Source organism: Schistocerca gregaria, chromosome 7, assembly GCF_023897955.1.
Source record: "Schistocerca gregaria isolate iqSchGreg1 chromosome 7, iqSchGreg1.2, whole genome shotgun sequence".
NCBI lineage: Eukaryota > Metazoa > Arthropoda > Insecta > Orthoptera > Acrididae > Schistocerca > Schistocerca gregaria.
In genome coordinates this window covers 426,755,035-426,774,119 of record NC_064926.1, presented here as the reverse complement: position 1 = coordinate 426,774,119, position 19,085 = coordinate 426,755,035, and the positions used below count along the sequence as shown (strand labels likewise).

At 42.9% G+C, this 19,085-nt stretch overlaps 1 protein-coding gene across 1 annotated transcript in view; it reads right to left on the bottom strand.

The window, feature by feature from the left end:
• LOC126282036 (myrosinase 1-like) overlaps positions 1–19,085 on the bottom strand; it is a 143,818-nt gene that overhangs the window by 36,640 nt on the left and 88,093 nt on the right. Inside the window, exon 8 of the mRNA XM_049981448.1 lies at positions 2,759–2,874. Within this exon, the coding sequence (XP_049837405.1) occupies positions 2,759–2,874 (116 nt within the window). The remainder of the gene's footprint in view (positions 1–2,758; positions 2,875–19,085) is intronic.

The following is a 19,085-nucleotide window of genomic DNA, read 5'->3' as shown; positions in this document are numbered from 1 at the left end:
TTGTACAGCCCTCTCGCAGTGTCCGGAGCAAGTATGGTGGGTCTGACACACCGGTGTCAATGTGTTCTTTTTTCCATTTCCAGGAGTGAATAACATGGGGTGAGCAGTATCCAAGCAATGTTAGGCAATAGCAGATCAGCTGATTTTTACGTCATTTGAAGGGACTGCGGCTGAATGGCTCTGATATTTTAGTGAGTTTCGATGTGGTTTCTCTCTCCACTCATGTTCCTCTGTCTTATTTCGTTGCGGTTAATTGAGGCCAGGTTTGGTGCTGAATTAACTACTCTCTTTGGCATGTGTTGACATCCATCTACTTTTTATTCAATGACCAGTATTACGAGCAGACAGATGGAGTTGCGATGGGTAGTCCTTTGTCTCCTGTGATCGCAAATTTGTTTATGGAAGACTTCGAGGAACGTGCATTGGAGTCGGCGCCTTTGAAAAACCCGCCTGTTTCTTTAGATACCTTTGTTGTTTGGCCTCATGGTGGGATAATTTAAATGCCTTTCTAGAACATTTGAACTCGATCCACCCGAAGATTCGTTTTACGATGGAGGTGGAAGAGGATGGTTGCCCTCCCTTTCTTGACGTGTTGGTTAGGAGGAAGGATGATGGATCATTGGGACACGCAGTCTACAGGAAACGTACCCACACCGACTTGTACTTACAGACTAATAGTTGTCACCATCCGGCTCAGCGTGAAGGGGTACTTTGCCCCTTGGTACAAAGGGAACATGTCGTTTCTGACGCTGAGACTTTGCCAGCTGAGCTGTCCCATCTTCAAGTTACATTTCGTCAAAATGGTTATAGTGATAGACAGATTGAACGTGCGTTGCGCTATCGACCAACAGAACATCGGGTGATTGATGATAATTCTGAGTCAACACCTAAGTCTACTGCCTTTTTGCCTTACGTAGGAAACACTTCCAACAAGATCGGTCGTATTTTACGGAAATACGATGCCAAATGTGTTTTTCGACCTCAATCTAAAATTAGTGATCTTTTGAGTTCTGTTAAGGACGATCTTGGTCTGCGTAAGGCGGGTGTATATCGTATTCCTTGTAGCTGCGGCATGGCATATATTGGTCAGACTATCAGGACGGATGTACTGAGCATAAACGGCACACAGGATTACAGCAGCCAAGTAGATCTGTTATTGCCGAACATTTCTTGGATACTGGGCACCCCATGTTATATAATAACACCGAGATATTGGCATGCACGTCCAGCTATAGGGAGAGTGTTATTAAGGAGGCAGTTGAGATTAAATTAGCGAGCAACCTCGTTAACAGGGATGGAGGTTTCTGTTTAAACTCTGTTTGGAATCCGGCTCTCTCCCTCGTCAAAAAGCAGATAGACAGGGTCAATGCTACCTCACTTGCGAATTCATAGTCTCACTATCGATAGCTCTGACTTTTGTCATCTTTGGTGGCACTAGTGTTCAGTGTGTGTGTTATCTTTCCTGCTTCAGTCCGAGAACCGAGGTTTTAAATTTGCATGTACATCGCCTGTCCGTTGCAGTTTGCCTTGAAAATGGCGGGGTGTTCTCCCGCCGAAATATCGGCGGTCGCTGAAAGCGTTACCTGGCTGAATTCCCGGAAGTTATTTGAAAGCCAACATCTCTGTCAGTCAATGCCACGCCGACTATCTGCTTGCATAAGTGTCAAAGATGGGCCAACACGCTACTGACTTTGTTGCTCTTTCTCTTGAACCATCCAATTTTTCTCTGATTGTAATCATTTTTTGTCTGTACATGGACATGAAACCTACTGATGTCCTTTCCATTCGGATAATGCCTTCATTGTGCGTCGTTCCTTTCTTGTCTTAGAGCATACATAATTTACAGGTACAGGTATTTCACTGAAATTGGCTGAACTATTATGACTTAAGGTTCTCTACCTCATTTTTCGGTCTGTATGTGAAGATTCATCTCAGGAGCTAGTTTAGGGACTTTGATAGGGTTTCCACCAATAGACTGATTTACGAGGAAAGTTTGCGCATATAATTTATCACTACTACACCAGAAAAGCTGTCCAGCCATAGATAATGAGCGTTACCTGTACGAAGCTGTGGTGGATCGTTAGTAAACAATGACAATGAATACTGGAGAATTTTTCACTCATATATATTTTTGTAAAATGATGTTAACGGGCAGAAAATATGTCCATTTATAAATACATTTTTTGTAGATTCCATTTTAAACCAAAAGATTTCTTCAAGGAATTGAGATATTACATTACCTTAGCAAAGCACTTATGATAACTGGTTCTTAATGCATTAAACTTCAGTAATTGATAATATCAGTAGAGTTACAAATATTATATGCTGCTGCTTTTGTATTTATATGTCTGTATTTGACAATAAAAATATTTCATTCTGTGGACAGTAAATGACTGTTTTTAAAGAGTAGCTAATTCTCAAAATAAATAAATAAAATGGAGAGAGAGAGAAACAACGCTATCAGTTGCTATTTATTCTTCTGTATTGGACTGAAATATGAGTTTTTAAATACAAGCATGTGAAATATTCCCAAAATTAAGGAGACTTAATTTTTTAAGAGGAATTACCAGAAAATAATAAGAATTAGTACGAACTAATCACAAGTGACTGAAGTTTTTTTTTAGAGTATCCTACAAATTATCAGCACAGTATGGCTTCCTGTTCAAAAACAGCCAGTGGATACCAAAATTATTCATACGTTAGTGATAATAGAAATAATAATAATAATACATAATACATAATATGTTGGTAATCTTACCCCAAGTTGTGACCTGATGACTCCAGAGTCTCTGTCTAAAGAGGGAGAGAGCCCACTTTCACCACTTGTTGTATAATACGATCTGTAGTGGTTAATGCCGAGAAAGTCAGCACTTCCTAGAGATAGAGAAGGAAATTATTGTTGTTTATATTTTACACGTATTCCCAAAATGGAGCAAATGGCTCTGACCAGTATGGGACTTAACTTCTGAGGTCATCAGTCCCCTAGAACTTAGAACTACTTAAAGCTAACTAACCTAAGGACATCACACACATCCATGCCCGAGGCAGGATTCGAACCTGCGACCGTAGCGGTCGCGTGGTTCCAGACTGTAGCGCCTAGAACCGCTCGGCCACTCCGGCCGGCGTATCCCCAAAAAACAACTTTATTATAGATGTGGATCATATGGTTTGATGCAAATCACCATACTTGCTTCTGTAGGCCTTTCCATACTGAATAGCTACACCTTGAACATACAAGTCAAAAAATAAAAAGCAGAAACAATATCGTTAGGAAACTTGCTGAGACAACATGCCGGGAGGAGGGGAGGATATTGTGCTCCCGAGTGGTTCAAAAGCGCAATCGTTAGAAAACTGGTGTACCAATTCAATAAAACCATGAGGAAAATAACTAATACTTTAACATCCATCCTACACCGAGGTTACCTGTGCTCTGCAACTCTGAACAAGATGCGAAGAGGAATTTTCGCGCTATTCGAAGAAATTTCGTGAGCTAAAAAAATTAAATGATCGTCTGCGCACTGATAGCTGGAAGTTCCTACCTGAAGAAGTTTGGTCGCCGAGTTGCACGTCTTATCAGTTGACGCTATATTGGGCGATAAAATCTCCGACCCGGCTGGGAACAGAACGAGGGCCCGCTGCATGGCGGTCAGATGCGCTGACCACTCAGCTAAGGAGGCGGACATGTCGTGACCTTATGAGCACAAGCAATGTACCTCAAGATCGATCGAAATTTCGGAAAACAAACTGGGATATCGTTCCTGGGAGGTTTCAATACCGGAAGTCTTGCATTTGTAGTAAATTCTGGGACTGAATCTTCCCAAGAACGGTTGGACAAGGCTGAACAGAATAACAGACTATGCGAGCTGCAACTCCCTGAAGAAAAAGTGGGTTGTGACTGTGCAGAGCCTAAGCACACAGCAGACTACAGACTGTAAGACTGCCCAGCTAGGAAATATCGAAGACCTATGAGAGACATGATCGAAGCAACCCATCCTGCAATTACTTAATTTACGGTATTGGACTTACAAATCTAATATAACGTTACACAACTAAAAATAATATATGTTATATTTCTGTAATTTTATAGTATATTTTCAAACTCTGCATATAGCTATTGCAGCCGGCCTGAGTGGCCGAGCGGTTCTAGGCGCTGCAGTCTGGAACCGCGCGACCGCTACAGTCGCAGGTTCGAATCCTGGCTCGGGCATGGATGTGTGTGATGTCCTTAGGTTAGTTAGGTTTAAGTAGTTCTAAGATCTAGGGGACTGATGACCTCAGATGTTAAGTCCCATAGTGCTCAGAGCCATTTGAACCATACAGCTATTGCATATTTCCATACGATAAATTAATAGATAATAAAGTGCAGTCTATGTTCATTTGAACCTGACTTTGAAGCCTCGGTCTGCAAAATGCTTTCAAGCCTCGGTCATCACCTGCAATTTTTACCTGCCTTGCTCCTCCTCCCCCAACCTCTCCGCCCCCTCCCAAACCCTCAATTAACAAATTAAATATTCCTTTATGCCTCGAGATAACTCTGTCGACCTATTCCTTTTTTAGTCAAATTGCACTTTGAAGCTGTTTTCTCTCTGATACGAATCAGCACCTTGTCGTTAGTTGCTCGATCTAACTACCAGACCTTCAGCATTACTCTGTAACATCACATTTCAAACGTTTCTATTGTTCACATTGAGTCATCGAAGATGGATATCCTTCTAATAGCAAGAAGCTGAGAGTGAACTTAAAAGAGTTAAAATAGACATAAGTGAATGTGGTGAAGGTACTAGAAGAATGGCCGAAAAACAAGCAAAAGCCTTAAATAATAGACTGAAACACACGAAATAAGCCAAAGAAGCAGAGAAACACTGAGACTGGAAAGCCAAGAAATATGAGTGTAGAATATTACGATTGCCACTGGAGAAGAGTATAACAGTCTGGGCAATATTATAAGAAGAAGCATGAAGACGAAGTAATACACGAGTAGGTACATTCATATCAAATAATAAAATTCTGAAAAACCAAGTAGACTACTTGAATACTGATTTCGTTTGCAGTGTAACATAGACTTCAGTTCACTATGGTAATGTGGCAGTTACTATATGCTTAATTTTCCGTATTGATGCTGTGCAGTGTAACATAGACCTAAGTTCACTATGGTAATGTGGCAGTTACTATATGCTAAATTTTCCGTATTGATGTTGTGCAGACAAATAATGTAGTTGCTGGGATCACAATATATGTCATCTGTTGGCGAATATGGCAACTATGACCATCTGTTTATAGGTATGACGTATAGCGGCTACAGAAATATGTAAAGAAGATTGCACTCAATTACAAACAGAATGTCAGTGTACGAAATCAGTATGTTTAACAGGCTTAGATAAGTATAACGCGCAGTATTGCTTGTGAAAATATTTATAGTAGCGTTTCAGGATGCTTTTGTAGAGGTTTAAATGACTGAGTATCTTTAGCGAGCACAGACGAACGTGTCACATGATACTACGAGTAATTAAGTGTTGATATGTGAGAGTGAACTGTCGTGGAGTCGCCCTCAAGTGCGCCGAGAAATGTGCATACGTATGGAAGTGTACAGGCGAGTTTTTATGGGGGATACTGGTACATAACCACCGAAGGACAGAGCTTTGTATTCAAGTCACAGTTGAGAAACATTAATGTACGCTACGCATGTGGGAAAGTGCTTTAAATACCAAATATTGTGCAACAGTATAGTACATTGTACATGGCTATGAAACAGTGCAGCTACGTGTGTTTCTAGCCGCCCATACCTGCACCAGTACGTGCAGTCGAAAGTTTCAGAGTAAGTGGCGTAAGACAAGCTTTCGAAAGGCGCAGAGTTTGAAAAACAAATTAGTATCAAATGTGTGACAGTGCGTTGTCTAACTCACCTAATCCAGACCACTCCAGCTACCAGTCATAAAGACATGTTGACCGGGTATTATGGTGACTCAGCTATTTTCATCTCTTATATACTAATAACAAAACTGTAAAACTGTCGTGTCTGTCTGTCTCATTCTTCGAACTCGATAATCTCCAAAACTGCTAGACGAATTGTCATGAGGATTTGACAGGTAGATTGAGCATAGCTTAAGACAATGAAAAAACTTTATTTCATCAAAATTGGATCAAGCAAGAAAAAGATGGCATTTAAAGTTTTACCTAAAAGTGTCGTGTCTTTTTGTCTGTTTGAACTCGCTAATCTCGAAAACTACTAGACGAAATTTCGTAAGCTTTTCACAGGCAACTTGAGCGTAGCTTGGGGGAACGTACAGGCTTTACTTAATCAAAATCGGGTAACGAAAACACAATGTCGTGATTTAAAGATTTATAAAAAACCATCGTGTCTATCTGTCTAGTTTTCTGCGTATTTCAATGTTTATGACGTGTTATCCTCTGAACTATGTGTCTAACAATAATATAATTTTGCTGGTACCTTCAGTGATATATGTGGCTACTCTTTGCAAATGTGTTGCGAATAGGGTTATTAGAAAGGAAGCAATAAATTAAAACATCATAGATAATGCTGAAATTTTACTGCATGAACAACTAATAAGTAGTAAGCGAAAACTTTTTTCTTTTCATAGTTTTGTGTTAAACTTTTAACAGAAGAGCATACCTCTTAACGAGTAGTTTACGATAGCATTTTAAATTTTTAAATTCGTTCAATAGTTACGTGAAATACTGAAAATCAACTTTTTGTTGCCAGTGGAAACTATTAGACAACATGGAACTGAATCTTTCAATCACGAAGCATAAAACATGAACCATGAATCGCGTTAGGCCTTTGATAATATAGATGCGGCCGCCAGTTCCACCGTTGTAAAACCGGTAACGAGTTTGTTTTGGAAACCTGCGTCTGTGTGTACCTACTGCGCACGTTGAGATCTTTACCTGATATCAATAAGGCAACTACTATTTTTAGTTGGTACACAAGAACGGCGCGGCATTAAAAGCGCTGAAATTCTCTACACACGAATAAGCGCGATCTCCCAACTGAGAACTGATCGATGCGTGACGCAGCCACAGCCGACCTTCAAACATTGGGTGCGCGCTGTTACCAGATCAACTACACAAGCTGATGAGGAGAGACACGAAGGATGAGTATTCATGTCTCGTTCTCGATGAAGTCATTACAAAAGGTGCGTAAGATTCGGATTTGAAAGCAGTGACGATGAAAAACGGTCGTTACCTTCTCACAAGAACAGACTCATAATTTGTCTCAAGTGCTTAATGCATGTATGGGACAAAAAACTCTGCCTCACCTATTTATTTCACAAGTTAATTCTGAAGCTATTTCACACAAGTTAATTTTGGTACGTATTTGCAAATGAAGGTATCCAGTGAGCAGAGACTACATAGTTTAATAACGAGATTACGGACGTTATTCTTGTAGTTTATGTAGCAAAACTCACAAACTGTTTGTGCAGGATGGGCCAGAAGTTGCGATCGGAAATGTTTAATGTTATTGCACTGAAGGAAGAAGCATCATGAAAGACAAACAGGAAAATGATACATGCAGGAATGGAATAACACAGAAACGAATGTTCTTACATACTCTTCCATATTTCGCACTCTCTCTCTGCATGCATTCTGCATTCTCGGCGCAGTGTTGGATTTGCTGCCATCTGCCACTACTTTCCTGGCACAGTATTTCCGAAGTGATCATCCTAGGGTTGTCTTTCGCCCATATATAAACATCTAGAGACCACGGACTAAGATAATCTACACATTTATATGTAACCACATCCTTAAGGCGAGTCGCTTGTATTTGAAAAGGTGCATGTAACTATTCGCATGAATCACGTCGCGTATTCATGTCGTGATCATTTAATTCTTTGATGCCACCGGGCCTTAATGAACGGTAACCTTCTTTCTTGTCCAACGACGCAAGGAAGCGGTGGGGGATCTTCATCTCCACTGCCTTCTCGATTTTGCTAGCGAACGGAATAATGACGCATTTAAGCCTTCAGTGACTTCATTATCGTTGTCATAATTCTCGGTTCTTTCAGTGCATGGTTGCGTCTGCCACAGGCTCAGCTGCAAAGGCCTTTCTTTTCAGTTTCCGAAGATTGGAGACTTATTCCTTGAGGCATTGAGGTAATTAAAAAGGATTTCCCTAATTTCATCATACGTCTCAATCGTTCGCTTCTGTCCATGCTAAGAAGAAGACGTTTTTCAATTGTAAATCTCCTTGTATCCGCCATTGTAACAAGAATATTTACAAGAGTATCACATTGGTAGCAGAAAACAAGAAAAGAAAAACACGATCACGTGGCGTAGCATTCGCCGGCAACACAAGGCGAAACAACACGAACACATGTCGTGTTTTCACGGGATGACGGTTGCATTGCAGTTTGAGTGACCTTTTCCTGAAGATAAATGTGCTAAGGACGAAGAGAATTATTTTCAACCCAGAATACATTTCCACATCCATAACCACGAAATTATATGTTAAGTTACTTGAATATCTTTCGAAATGTGACTTTTGGCCCACCCTGCAGAACTGAAATGCACAACGAAGGCGCTTCTCTACCAATAGCACTTTAATTCTTTACATCCTCGTGCATGCGCTCAAGCATTTAGCAGTCAAGGAGAGCTGGAAATAAAAAGTGGGACCTTCGAAATGGCATAACCCTTTTCCTTTTTTTCCCAACCCGATTACTACAGCCGGACAACGTGCTCTACTGGGTCAGTTCAACATAGGACGGAATAGGCAAGTCATTACACGGAAAACAACTGGGAACTGGTTAAAGTACACATCGACAAGCCAAATATTATGAGCACTACCCACCGCGACGTTGGATGCTCCCTGGTGGCTCTGAGGGCACGTGACACGGTGACAAAAGTATGAAAGCAGAGCACGAGGGACCAGCCTAGCGAAGATATGGGCTGCAAATGGAGAAATTCACTGAAGTAAGCGATTTTGACAAAGAGTTGATTATTATTACGCAGAGCCTGTGAAGGCTTATCATGGAAACGGCGAAACTGGTCGAATGTTCACGTGCTACTGTCGTGAGCATCAATGGAAAGAGGCGAAGGACGGTGAAATACCACTAGGCGCTAAATTGTTGGTAGTCCACGACTCTTCACAGAACGTGGCCTTTGGAGGCTTGTTTGCTCTGTAAAGTAGGATAGATGGTGATCTGTGGCATCTCTGCCGACAGAGCACAATACTGGTGAACGCATATGTGTTTGAAGAACAATGTTCATTGTACATTGGAGAATACGGAGCTCAGCAGCAGACCACCGCTACGTGGTCACATGTTAACCCAACAACATGGTCAATTACGATTCCAGTGGGCACGGGACCATCGAGATTCGACCGTCGATCAATGGAATCATGTCGACTCTTCAGATGAATCACATTTTTGATACAATAGGTCGATAGTCGTCTCCACAAACGTTGTGCCGGCCGTTGTGGCCTAGCGGTTCTAGGCGCTTCAAGTCTGGAACCGCGCAACCGCTACGGTAGCAGGTTCGAATCCTGCCTCGGGCATGGATGCGTGTGATGTCCTTAGGTTAGTTAGGTTTAAGTATTTCTAAGTTCTATGGGACTGATGACCTCAGAAGTTAAGTCCCATAGTGCTCAGAGCCATTTGAACAAACGCCATTATGGAGGTGAATGGGCTGTTGGAAACGAGTAGCGCGCCACTGACGCAGGCTGGTAGGATCAGTATTATGCTGTGGGAGACATTCTCCTGTGCTTGCATATGACCTGTGGTAGTAATCGAAGAGACGTTGACAGCTGCGAATCGCCTGCATCACTCCATGCTAGATGTCACTCCTGACAGCGATGTCATATTTTAGTAGTACACTGAAGAGCCAAATAAACTGGTACACCTGCCTAATATCGTGTAGGGCCCCCGCGAGCACGCAGAAGTGTCGGTACACGAAGTCGTATGGACTCAACTAATGTCTGAAGTAAAGCTGGAGTCAACTGACGTCATGAGTCCTACAGGGTAGTCCATAAATCCCCAACAGTACGACGGGGTGGGGATCTCTTCTGAACAGCACGTTGCAAGGCATCCCAGATATGCTGGATAATGTTCATGTCTGGGGAAATTTGTGGTCAGCGGAAGTGTTTAAACTCAGAAGAGTTTTCCTGGAGCCACTCTGTAGCAATTCTGAACTTGTGGTATGTCGCATTGTCCTGCTGGAATTGCCCAAGTCCGTCAGAATGCACAATGGATATGAATGGATGCAGGTGATCAGATAGGATGCTTACATATGTGTCACCTGTCAGAGTCGTATCTAGACGTATCAGGGGTCCCGTGTCTCTCCAACTGCACACGCTCCACACCACTCCATGGCCTCCACTAGCATGAACAGTCCCTTGCTGACATGCAGGGACCATGGATTCATGAGGTTGTCTCCATACCTGTACACATCCATTCACTCGATACGATTTGAAACGAGACCCGTCCGACCAGGCAACATGTTTCCAGTCATCAACAGTCCAATGTCGGTGTTGACGGGCCCAGGCGAGGCGTAAAGCTTTGTGTCGTGAAGTCATCAAGGGGACACGAGCGGGCCTTCGGCTCCGAAAGCCAATCCTGGTGATGTTTCGTTGAATGGTTCGCATGCTGCCACTTGCTGATGGCCCAGCATTGAATTCTACAGCAATTTGCGGAATGGTTGCACTTCTGTTACGTTGAACGACTCTCTTCAGTCGCCATAGGTCCCGTTCTTGCAGGGTCTTTTTATGGCCGCAGGGATGTCGGAGATTTGATGTTTTACCGGATTCAAGGTACACTCGTGAAATGGTCGTAGGGGAAAATCCCCACTTCATCGCATCGTATGCAATCCATCGGGATCACTGTCGAGCACCATCACCGCGTGCGTAAATAGCGAATGTACGACGACGTATAATGCCACAAACCTCCAAAAACCTACGAACAAATGTCGGATCCCTGATATGCCGAATCAGTGATGTATTTCGTTCCAAAGACGGACACAACAAGTTATTGAGGAGGTGTCATAATGTTTTTGTTCATCAGAGTGTTTGAGTGAATGTACCACACACACGCCAGGAAAAGTGGCAGCAGCTTGAAGGCAGAACAGCCTGAACTACCACCATTGCCCACTTACCACACTAACAGTGAAACACGTGATTTTTGCCGTTACGACTTTGCTCGTCGTGTTGCGCATGCACGTAGGGCACTTTCCTCTTACCGTAGCCATCGCCTCTCTCACAGCACACATCTCAAGGCTTGACCGTAGTATTAACTACAAGTAAAAAGCTCCCAGATTGGTTGGCTTGTGTTTAGAACGCTCAATTTCAAGGCTTAGAAGCTCCAAGATCGTTTAACGTACCGTCTGATTCCTGAATAATGTGAAGAGTGAATGAGACGAAACCTTGCCTGAAGCAATGCGTTCTGATCACTGGCATGTTCGCTCGCTGCGCATTTTAGGTAGAAGTACCCAAATGGCGAAAGAAAAAAAACGAAGAGTAGAGTTTATTGTCCCGTCGAAGTTGTTAAAAACGGAACACAAATTTGGACAGGTCAATGGTAGGGAAGAAATTCGACTGTGCTTCTTTCAAACGAACTGCCCCATGAATTTTCTTCATCGATACAGAGACACCATTGGTAACAAAAAGCTGAGTGGCCAGGCGGGGTATTGAAACTACTGATCCTGAATGCGAGTCCAGTGTCACACTATCGAGTCTAGAGTCCCGCATGTTGCAGGTTTGAGCCCGGGCAACCCGTGTGTTGTGGCCTGACCCATCCAATACACAGGCCAGCTTGTCTCGACTACCAGACTGCAGCTTTGCGCAACGCGATGGGCCAGCCCGTCGTTTCACCAGCTTGCATGGTTTCCCGTCGAGGCTACTCGCCGAGCCTGCCTGATGAGGTTTATTGTGTGTTATTTAATTTTTTGTGACCGGTCTTCTCGCTGATTTTATAAGGCCCTCCAGGAATTCTGCTCTTGTGTTAACAACCTCTTCAACTGCCAGTAGTAGTTGCACCCACAATCCCAATTATTTTCCAATCTCTGTCTTCCCCCTACAATTTTTTACCTTCTACAGCTCCCTCAACTACCATAGATGTTATTTCTTGAAGTATTCAGGCATGTCCTGCCATCCTCTGGCTTCTTCTTGTCAAAAATGTCCAATTGTTCTGCTCCTCGCCTTTTCTGCAGAGAACTTCGATGCTTCTTGTCTTATCAGTCAACTTCATTTTCATCATCCTTCTATAGTCCCACATCTCAAATGCTTCTGTTCTCTTCTTTTCACGTTTACCACAGCAGTGATTCGCTACTTTGCAATATTGTGCTCCAAACGTATAGCTTTAGAAATTTCTTCCTCAAATCTCTATACATAAAAGGAAATGTCCTGGCTGATTCATTGACGCATCACTGCCCAGACCGGACTGCTAAGGAAAGAAATTCGAAATTTGTAGAAGGTGTTGACCTTGTGCTGTAGGCATCGTTTCCCCCAGTCAGTGATTCACTTCTGTACAGTATTGTGTTCCAAGCATAAGTTCTTAGAAATTTCTTCCTCAAATCTCTATACATAAAAGGAAATGTCCTGACTGATTTACTGACCCATCACCACCCAGTCTAAACTGTTTAGGATAGGAACTTTAAATCTGGAGAGGTTGTTGGACCTTATGCTGTAGGCATCGTTTAAGAAGACATTTTTCGAAATAGGGGATGAACAGTTTTTTTAAATATTTGTCACTATTAAGAGGAATTTTAAGCTAGAACAACGAAAATTGATATTTTATTTCTCGGACAGAAATAAAACAGTATGTCTTTCAGCGTTTTTGGAAATTCTTCCCTAAGTAAGTGAAATATGAGACTAAAAGTTTGACGAAAATATTTCATTAAGAAAGAGGAATCGCTTTTTGGTTAGAAGTACTCGTACATTCGAAAAGATCACGCTACCATGCCCTTAATTAACGTGAAAAGTTTAGAAAATGTTGCAATTTGTGTGTGTGAAATCTTATGGGACTTAACTGCTAAGCTTACACACTACTTGACCTAAATTATCCTAAGGACAAACACACACTCCCATGCCCGAGGGAAGACTCGAACCTCCGCCGGGCCTAGCCGCACAGACCATGACTGTAGCGCGCCCCCGACCGCTCGGCTAATCCCGCGTGGCTTGCAATTTGTGAACTAAGTCAAAGAAAGGTGTCTAACAATCAGCTCGACAAGTCAGCTTTATCAGAATTGCCTAGAAAAAGAAATGTATCTTTAATACACTAATTTTAAGTAGACATAATATATGGCAATAAAATTATTTTTGTTCCAGTTACTACACAAACTAACCATTACTGAAGACAAGATAGATATAACGTTTAAATTCGATTCCATGTTCAAGAATGCCCGTTTGAAATGAGAGAAATCAGTACAGGCTGTACTGACGCCAATAATTACTATAGAACCACTTATTCGTTTCACCTCTTTCTTTTTTTAACTCGTTATATGAAGTTAAATTAAACCCATGGAATACTTTAATTACGCAAAGACTGGGAGCGATGTAAATGTACAGTCTTTTATAGTTTATAGATTTTCATCTGAGCAATGGGCATAATAACATACAAATTCGATTAAAGAAAAGGAAAAGAATGTCTTTGCAGTCCACGCGAGGGAAGCAGCAGGAGTTTGAGCTAGTTAAGATACATGTTTGATACTAACAGACTTCTTTTGGCCACAAATGCCCTCTTTATTTCTGACTGTCTGTTTACTATGACCTCGTTGTATGATTCATCATGTGTTATTTTGCTTCTAAGATAGAACAAGTCCTTAAATTCGATTACTTCATTGTCAACAATTTTGATGTTCAGTTTATCACTAATCTCATTTCTGCTACTCCTCATTACTTTCGTCTTTCTTCAGTTTACTCTCAATCCGTATTCTGCACTCATTACACTGTTCAATCCATTCAGCTGGTCCTACAATTCTTCTTCACTTTCACTTACCTTTAATGTCCACTTACTCTCAATTTTAATCCCACTGTTTAAACTTCCTTTCATTTCCGTTATTATTTCTTGAACAGCAAAGGCTGAAGTTGCATTCCTGTGTTACACCGTTTATAGTCCGGGCATTTCGCTCTTGATTTTTCGTTTTTATTGTTTCCTCTTGGTCTTTGTTCAGGTTGTATAGTACCCGTCTTTCCCTATGGCTTATTCCCATTTTTTCAGAATTTAGAGCTTTTTGCACCATTTTACATTCTCGTACACTTATTATAAATCGACAAATTGTATGACAGTGTCTTGATTCTTCCTAACTCTTGCTTCCGTTATGAAATGCCTCTTTTGTGTTTTTATGTTTCCTAAAGGCAAACTGACCGATCCTCAGTTTTGGTTTCCATTGTTCTGTATGATATGCTTGTTAACTACTTGAATGCATAATGTGTCTGCGTCTACTGCGTAGCTGACTGCGATATTTCTCACACTTAAGTACCCTTGCCATTTCCTGAATTCCATGAATGCTGTTTTTCCGAACGTCTGATGGTGCGTCTCCAGGCTCATAGATTCTATACATCAGCTTGAATGGAAGTTTGGTTACAGCTTCCCCCAATGTTTCGAGAAATTCCGTGGGAATGTTGTCTGTACTTTCTGCTTTATTGGATACTATTTCTTCCAAAGCTCTATTAAAGCCTGACTCTAATCCTGGAACCCCTATGTCGTCCATATCGACACCCATTTCCTCTTCAGTGACTTCATGAGACGAGCCGTCCCCCTTATAGAGGCCTTCATTGTATTCTTTCCTCCTATCCTCTCTCTCCTCTGCGTTGAATATTGGAATGTTCGCTTCGTTCTTAATGTTGACGCCATTGCTTTTAATTCCACCAAAGATTGTTTTGATTTTTCTATAAGCTGAATCAGTACTCCTGACGATAATTTCTTTTTCGATATCTTCATATTTTTCATGTAGCCATTTCGCGTTTTCTACCCTACACTTCCTGTTTATTTCATTCCTGGGCGACTTACATTGTTATAGCCTTTGTTCCCGTGGCTACACCCACTTATGCGTTTCACACATGTATGGAACACACCTCCTCCTCATCCTCTCTGTATCCACTTCTTCCTCCTTCCATCTCTCCACTTCATTCTCCCACGTCTATCTGTCTATCGCGATCTACCTCCACTCTCCCTGCCCTTTCATCTCCTTTTACGTCTCCACCCTCTCTCTCTCTGACCATATCTTCCTCCTCCTCCCTCTGACGTATATTCCTCCCTCTCTCTTTCCACCTCCACCTCTTCCTCTTCCTTCTCCACTTACCCACTACCCTCTACACCTTACACCTGCCTCATGCATTTCCCCCTCCTTCCCTCGCTCTGCCCATTCCCTCCTCCCCCTCACTCTCTCCATTCCCTCTCTGATCCATCTCAACCTGTCTCCAGCCATAATCACTGATATGTGTAGCCCTTGCATCTCCCCCTCTTCCCCTCTCTCTGTCCATTTCCTCCTCCCCATCTATCCATATTCTGTCCATCCCAACCTGCTCCAGCCATGCTCATTGGCGCATGTATCCCTTGCAATATAGTTCAATAAAGCAGGCCAATTCTACTCACGTATCACACCAGTTATGCAAAGGAGGCAACTTATTAGGGGTTTGAAAATCATTTGGCTGCCATGCAAAGCAGCTGAACAGAGCACACCAATAGTACTCAAACACACATAACACACAGGGCAGCCTGCATTTTTGGGCCCAGTAAATCGTTTCTTGACCTTTGGCATGTAGGCTGCCCTGCAAAACAGGTTGATTTGACAGGTCTATGTTCCCACGAAAAATGCCTGTCTTGCAGGGCAGCCTATATGCCAGGAGCTAGAAAAAAAACTAGTTTTGACCTGTATCTCTGCTCCTATTGGAGCTAGTTTGTTATAAATCCCCTAGTACTAATACTCATAAAGCTTGCTGTTTCTGTACCAAATCCCAGACATAAACACATACACTCCGCTTTACATATATAACAGATGTGTATTCCTGTCTTCCCCTGAACATTTTTACACTTCCTTCTTTCGTCATTCAGTTGAAGTATTTCTTCTGCTACCCACACATGTTTGTCCAATTTCTGTGATGGTCGTTTTTGATAGTGTCCATTCGTCTTCAACTGATCTTCCTGCTGTCGTATTCATTATTGCTGTATCTGTAACCTTAGATAATTTTAAATGCCTCTCATCATTCCTCAGTACCTCAGCATCTCATTTCTTTCCATATTCATTCTTCCTGACTATCACTTCAAACTTCAGACTATACTTAATCATAACTAAATTTTGGTCTGAGGAAATATCTGTTCCTGAGTATGCTTTAAAATCCAATATATGATTACAGCATCTCTGTCCATGATATAATAAAAGTACTTCCTTCCCATGTTTCCAGATCTTTTCCAAGTATGTCTCCGCCTCTTGTGATTTTTTATCGTTGTGTTCGCTGTTACTAGCTCGACATTATTGCATAACTCAAATAGTCTTTCTTATTTCAACTATGAAGCCCATATTCTCCCAATATTCTATCTCCTGTTCCTTCATTCAAGTACCCGTGTTACATCCTCCCAAATCCGTATTTTTTATTCATTACTGTTCTTAGCATATGTATGAAGGGGTAGGATGCAACGTTGTCAATGGACACTTGAGCCTCACTGTAGTGCCAGTTTTTTCATTCATGTTGCCTCCACCCAGCCACTGTATCCACAAAGGTACTTTTATGATTAGAAGAGTGCATGACAGCAATAAATGTTTATAGATTTTTAATTTCCAAATAATGCAAATCAAGTATACATTGATGGAATTAAAGAGATTGCGTTAACATACTCCTGGGCAGTGGTGCACACCTCGGAGATTAGTCGTCGTAATACTACTAGTAAAAAAATTTCTCACCACCAATATTTGGCTGGCTAGGGGAGAAGAGGTAGTGTTGTTGAGTTCCCGATCACCAGGCTTTGAGTCGAAATCCTGAATTAAATTACAAACGTTTGTACAATGTCTCATGGAGTGACGTGGCACTCTTGATGATCCATCCATCAGATGATGTCATTAAGCTAAGCAGCCCCCTTGGTGCTATTCGAGAGCAACAGATTATGTAACAGCAGAGTATTTCATGCTCTCGCTTTTCTCAGCACGAAATAACAAAAACATAAAGCCACACCTAGACTCAACATCTATATCACTGAACCATAAATCGGGAATACAGTACTAGTTGATGGTACCTATCTAATGGTCTGCAAGGAAAACAAAAAGTTGATTCATAGTATTTCGTATAACTATTGAGATATGACTCGTTTACGCTAGAGGACTGCAGCATCATTCACCCTTTCATTTGTCGAACAAACGCAAGGATGGCTGACATAGTGTTTAATGTATCTGGGATTGTAAAACAGTTAAGATCCTTAGACGCCAGCAAGGCATCTGGCCCAGACGGTATCCCTGTAAGATTATATGTTGATTATGCTACAAATATAGCACCATTCTTATCCATCGTCTGTCAGAGATCACTGGGACAGCGGAAAGTTCCACGGGACTGGAAGAAGGTCCAGGTCATAGCAATCTATAAAAAGGGTAGAAAATCGGATGCACATAATTACTGGCCAATTTCACTGACATCGATTTCTTGTAAAATCTTGGAACATACACTCCTGGAAATGGAAAAAGAACACATTGACACCGGTGTGTCAGACCCACCATACTTGCTCCGGACACTGCGAGAGGGCTGTACAAGCAATGATCACACGCACGGCACAGCGGACACACCAGGAACCGCGCTGTTGGCCGTCGAATGGCGCTAGCTGCGCAGCATTTGTGCACCGCCGCCGTCAGTGTCACCCAGTTTGCCGTGGCATACGGAGCTCCATCGCAGTCTTTAACACTGGTAGCATGCCGCGACAGCGTGGACGTGAACCGTATGTGCAGTTGACGGACTTTGAGCGAGGACGTATAGTGGGCATGCGGAAGGCCGGGTGGACGTACCGCCGAATTGCTCAGCACGTGGGGCGTGAGATCTCCACAGTACATCGATGTTGTCGCCAGTGGTCGGTGGAAGGTGCACGTGCCCGTCGACCTGGGACCGGACCGCAGCGACGCACGGATGCACGCCAAGACCGTAGGATCCTACGCAGTGTCGTAGGGGACCGCACCGCCACTTCCTAGCAAATTAGGGACACTGTTGCTCCTGGGGTATCGGCGAGGACCATTCGCAACCGTCTCCATGAAGCTGGGCTACGGTCCCGCACACCGTTAGGCCGTCTTCCGCTCACGCCCCCACATCCAGTGGTGTCGCGACAGGCGTGAATGGGGGGACGAATGGAGACGTGTCGTCTTCAGCGATGAGAGTCGCTTCTGCCTTGGTGCCAATGATGGTCGTATGCGTGTTTGGCGCCGTGCAGGTGAGCGCCACAATCAGGACTGCATACGACCGAGGCACACTGGGCCAACACCCGGCATCATGGTGTGGGGAGCGATCTCCTACACTGGCCATACACCTCTGGTGATCGTCGAGGGCACACTGAATAGTGCACGGTACATCCAAACCGTCATCGAACCCATCGTTCTACCATTCCTAGACCGGCAAGGGAACTTGCTGTTCCAACAGGACAATGCACGTCCGCATGTATTCCGTGGTCTAGAAGGTGTAAGTCAGCTACCCTGGCCAGCAAGATCTCCGGATCTGTCCCCCATTGAGCATGTCTGGGACTGGATGAAGCGTCGTCTCACGCGGTCTGCACGTCCAGCACGAACGCTGGTCCAACTGAGGCGCCAGGTGGAAATGGCATGGCAAGCCGTTCCACAGGACTACATCTAGCATCTCTACGATCGTCTCCATGGGAGAATAGCAGCCTGCATTGCTGCGAAAGGTGGATATACACTGTACTAGTGCTGACATTTTGCATGCTCTGTTGCCTGTGTCTATGTGCCTGTGGTTCTGTCAGTGTGATCATGTGATGTATCTGACCCCAGGAATGTGTCAATAAAGTTTCCCCTTCCTGGGACAAAAAATTCACGGTGTTCTTATTTCAATTTCCAGGAGTGTATTTTGTGTTCAGACTTAATGCCCTTTCTAGATTCTGAGAAGCTCATCTGCAGAAAGCAGCACGGTTTTAGGAAAAGGCGGTCATGCGAGA